The sequence below is a fragment of the Rutidosis leptorrhynchoides genome, chromosome 2 (genome assembly GCF_046630445.1).
Source record: "Rutidosis leptorrhynchoides isolate AG116_Rl617_1_P2 chromosome 2, CSIRO_AGI_Rlap_v1, whole genome shotgun sequence".
In the NCBI taxonomy this organism is placed as follows: Eukaryota; Viridiplantae; Streptophyta; class Magnoliopsida; order Asterales; family Asteraceae; genus Rutidosis; species Rutidosis leptorrhynchoides.
This window is the reverse complement of record NC_092334.1, coordinates 18,995,333-19,000,545: the sequence shown is the minus strand read 5'-3', so window position 1 is coordinate 19,000,545 and position 5,213 is coordinate 18,995,333. Positions and strand designations below refer to the sequence as shown.

Below are 5,213 nucleotides of genomic sequence, written 5' to 3'. Positions count from 1 at the left end.
TGCGGTTCAATGAGTCTCATCAAATACCCGTTCAAGTACATTTCAAAGGGTACCGACCGCATTGCTGCTCGCATATCCAAACCAGTTGGTAGTAACAGCCGCAACAGGCCACAGGCCTCTAAACCAGTAGATGAAATCCAGAATTTCATAGAAGCTCGCTTCATTTGCCTGCATGAGGCTTGCTGGCGCATTTTTAACTTCCCAATTCATCATCGGGAACCAGCCGTTCAGATCGTGGCTGTCCATTTAGAGAATATGCAGCTTATGAAGTTTCGTGGCAAGCAATCGCTTCAATAAATTGTTGACAACACAGAAAAGAAGAAAACTACTTTAACAGAGTGGCTACGTTATAACGCCTCTTCTTCCACTGGCAGGCACCTAACATATTTGGATTTTCCGTCTGAATTTGTTTGGTATCAAACACCAAAAACCTGGAAACATAGGGCAAATATTAACAAGCCTTCGATTGAAAGGATATCATATATACATCCCGCATTCGGAGAGGCTTTTTTTCTAAGGATGCTTTTGTGCCATCAAAAGGGTTGCACAAGTTTTGCAGATATTAGAACCGTTAACCAGGTTGAACATCAGACATACCGTTCGGATTGCGAGGCCGCTGGGCTACTTGGTAATGATAAAGAATGGACTATAGCGCTAGAAGAAGCATCAGTTTCTGGCATAGCTTCTCAGCTACGGTCACTTTTTGCCCACATTCTGGTGTATTGTATAGTCTCGAATTCGGTTGCTCTTTGGGAAAAGCACTGGAAAATAATGTCTGACGACATACCTCTGCGAGCAGCAGCCTCTTTGAAGATGGAAAAACTATACATAAACAATGAAGACCTACATAATTATGTTCTATATGAAGTTGAAATTCTCCTAAACCAGTGTGGAAAGACAATCAGCGACTTCGCATTGCCATCTCTGCCAGATGACCTACTACTAGATCTTGCAAACCGGTTGATCATGGAGGAGAGAAACTACGACCTAGAATCACTTGATAGTGAGCGCATTCCGTTAGAATCGAGGATGACTGCGAAGCAGAAAACAATCTACGAGCTGGTACGTGATGCTTCATTGAACAAAAAAATAGAACTCGTGTTTGTCTATGGTCATGGTGGCACGGGCAAGACATTCTTATGGAAGGCCATAATCACGGGGCTAAGGGTAAATGGAAAGATTGTTCTTGCTGTCGCATCATCCGAAATCGCATCTTTGTTGCTGCCTTCGGGCAGAACTGCTCATTCTCGGTTCAAGCTGCCAATTGACCTCACCGATGAGTCAATGTGCAATGTAAACAAAAACACACAGATGGATAAGCTGATAGAAAGCACCGATCTTATTGTGTGGGATGAGGCACCCATGAATAATAAACGGTGCTTCGAAGTTCTGGATCGCAGCCTGCGAGATATTCTCGGCAACAAAAACTCGCCATTCGGAGGTAAGTCTTTGATTCTTGGCGGTGACTTTAAACAAACATTGCCCGTTCATAAAAAAGGAAAGTAATCGTAAATAGTGCGTTCTTGCATTACATCTTCATATTTGTGTCAGGAATTCAAGGTGTTTGTGCTTACCGAAAATATGCGATTAATGCAACCAGGCCTGACACAGTCGGAAAAAGAAACGAACGATGCTTTCTCCACATGGTTACTAGATATTGGAAATGGCCAGATTGGAACACGTGATTTGGAAGACCCGGTTAATAGTAGTTAGGTACGGATTCCTGATGCCTACTGTGTTCCTGATGATGACAATGGATTGGCAAATATAATTTCTTTTATCTATCCTTGTGAAACATTACAGAATCTAAATGCTGCAGAATTACATCAAAAGGTGATAGTTTGTTCGAAAAATGATGCAGCAGACACTATAAATAAGTTGGTCATCGATATGGTTGATGGTCCGGTTACAACGTATGCAAGTTATTATACAGCTACACCACAAGGGAATGATGGTGGTGAGTCCGAACTACTATATCCAACAGAGTACTTGAACATGCTAAATTACCCTGGCCTGCCACCGCATCTTTTGGAGCTAAAAACAGGGATACCAGCTATTTTGTTGCGGAATATTAATGTCGCAGGCAACCTTTGTAATGGTACCAGGATGATAATCACTCAGCTCCTATCTAAATCGGTTGAAGCTGAGATTATCACGGGTACAAGGGTTGGTGAAAAGGTCTTCTTTCCGAGGATGAACCTCATCCACAAAGAACCAACGTTACCTTATGTTCTAAAAAGGCAGCAGTTCCTACTCAAAGTTTCGTACGCCATGACCATAAATAAGAGCCAGGGGCAGTCACTAAACAAAATAGGTGTTTATCTACCTAAACCTATTTTCGGTCATGGCCAATTGTACGTTGCACTCTCAAGGGCTACATCACCGGATGGTTTGAAAATACTTATTAGGCAGCATGAGGGTCAAAAGGCAAACGTCGCGAAAAATATCATCTAGACAGATCCTTTCCACAATTGCTGATTCCGATGCAACCCCGGTTGCTCATACTGTAGATTAAAACAACACGTCCGCAGGAACATTATGTATATAGTAAATAATTTTTTGGGAATTATAATGTTATTTCTTTTTTGTTGTTTCACATTATGGCACAAATTACAGCGTTGGCACAGCTTGCACCAGGCTATAGACATAGGACTATCGCTGCAAGAAATTACCGGAAGTGGGTAACTTACAATTTTAACACTCAAGCGCCAACCGGGTGCTGCTGCATGTTAATCGATGAGATGGTAATCTTACATCAACCCTTTACATGATTTTTTTTTTGTGTAACGACCCGGAATTTTCCGATCGTTCTATACTTATGAGATTAATATTTACATAAATTAAACCTTACCAACATGATAAGCAATCCAAACTGTTGAGACTTATATTTTTGAAAAGAGTTTTACACAACGTTTGACCGTCCAATTTGACCGATGATATCACTAACTATATAACACACGATAATTATACGATTATGTATATGTACATATCTATACATATTTAACATGATTTAAGGATGGTTTAACATTTCATTGTGAACTAACAACAATGAGTTATAAGTATACTTTGAGACCACTAACTTAAGTTTTCAAAACGATAACTATATGTAACGTTCTTTGACATATATACTTACAATCTATAATGTGTTGTGATTTATGTCACCAATATGATTTAAGTGTAATGGGATTAATTTGTAACCAAAATAATCTTGATAAATATCGAACAAGTTTGGGGAAGTGTGGAGTGCACACTTGTTTGAAGTTATCTTGATTATGACGGGGGTTCGGGAGCAGCGCCCCCGATAAGCGGGGTCCAAGGGGTGGCAACCCCTGGCGGGGTCCAAGGGGCAGAGCCCTTGGCTGGGGTCGAGCTGACCTGAAATTTTTTTTTTGGGCTAACATTGCTTTATTAAAAATGTCTTAAAATTTTATTTTTGGCCCGGTTGGACCAAAAATAAAAGCCCGATTTTGAGCTTCTTTTACCGTATCATACCCATCATCCATACGTATTTACTATTGGTAAATACACATCAAATCAATATCCTTATCAGCTTTAGATCTGCCCTAGATAAGAGGGAATCTTATTTGTAAGCAAGCATACATTATTACTCAAAAATTCAACACAATAATTTGTCCTTGTTCCCTCAACAACCAGACTGTCCTATAAGTATCACCATCACCTTGGTTTTTCATTTCATTCTTACAACCATCTTTCTCTAACCAAACAAAAACACACTCTTAGGAACTCTAAGTGTTCTTCACAATCTCAGCAAATACTCATGAAGAACTAGCTTCATGAACAACCTATAATCATCATAAGAAAGTTTGATCAAGATTATTTTCTATCTTTTCCAGTAGCTTTATCCAAGTAACTTGAGGTAGTAACCTTATTCATAATCTTATTCGATTCATATTTATATAGCTATCTTATTTTGTGTTATAAAATTTTTAACAACAAGAACATAGTTTGAATGATTTCAAACATGTTCGCAAACTAAATAGATCCTTCTAATTTGATTTTTAAAACACTTCAAAACCTGTAATATATCATATTATGACAAAATCGGATTAATCATATCTTGGCTAATTAACATAATATTTAATATATATTTACTTATGATTTGATTTTATATATTCCAGGACCACCCGTAAACAACACGAGAAGATTAATCATAACACCTCATGATTGTACGCAACATGTCATCTGACAACACGGTACTTTATGTACGCAACACGTCATTTGACAACATGGTACCATGGGTCGAGATTAATTCTGATCAATACGAATACGATGGGGTCTTTATTTATTTTATTGAGCAACTAATTATGGACCATTAACAACAGACTGCTAACTACGGACTAAGAAAATATTAAAAGTATTATTAGTATATATATATATATATATATATATGTAACGATTACTTAAAAAGAAAATATGTTGATATATTATATATATGGTTAGGTTCGTGATATCTATCGGAGACCAAGTCGAGTTAAATACCTTCAAGGAAAAGGTGAGTATATAGTCCCACTTTTAAACTCTAAATATTTCGGGATGAGAATACATGCATTTTATGATTTACGTTATGGACACAAGTGATTAAAAATATATATTCTACGTTGAGTTGTACCACTGGCATACTTCCCTGTAACTTGGTAACTATTATTTACATGAGGTATTGTAAACGCGAATCCTGTTGATAGATCTATCGGGCCTGACAACCCCAACCGGACTGGACGACCAGTATTCAACGGTTGCACAGTACTTCGTTTCGGTAACTTCACTTGGTACGGTGTAGTAAGATTTCATAATAAAGGGAATATGCGACGTTGATTAAATGTTAAGTATGGTTATCAAGTGCTCAACAACTTAGAATATTTTTATTAAAACGTTTATATATGAAATCTTGTGGTCTATATTTATAACACTGCCGGCATTAAACCTATATCTCACCAACTTTATGTTGACGTTTTAAGCATGTTTATTCTCAGGTGATAACTAAAAGCTTCCGCTGCAACATGTTGAATTTAAGCAAGATCTTGAGTATGCATATTTGTGTCAAAAATAAAACTGCATATCGGAGGATTTGTAATGTAAAATATGTTGGAGGTCGTATTGTTATTATTGTAACATCCCGCCTTTTTCCGTCTACTTTTCCGTTATACTAATTTAAACTCCGTTATATGTTTATAACATCTTCCGTTGATACGCGT

At 37.7% G+C, this 5,213-nt stretch overlaps 1 protein-coding gene across 1 annotated transcript; it reads left to right on the top strand.

Annotated features, from left to right (window-relative positions):
- The first annotated feature begins 9 nt into the window (after positions 1-9).
- On the top strand, positions 10-2,685 carry LOC139887674 (uncharacterized). The gene is made up of 5 exons (XM_071870742.1): positions 10-281; positions 375-1,485; positions 1,552-1,698; positions 1,804-2,427; positions 2,617-2,685. Exons 1-5 carry the CDS (start codon positions 10-12, stop codon positions 2,683-2,685), a joined length of 2,223 nt encoding a protein of 740 aa, XP_071726843.1.
- Positions 2,686-5,213: the final 2,528 nt, after the last annotated feature.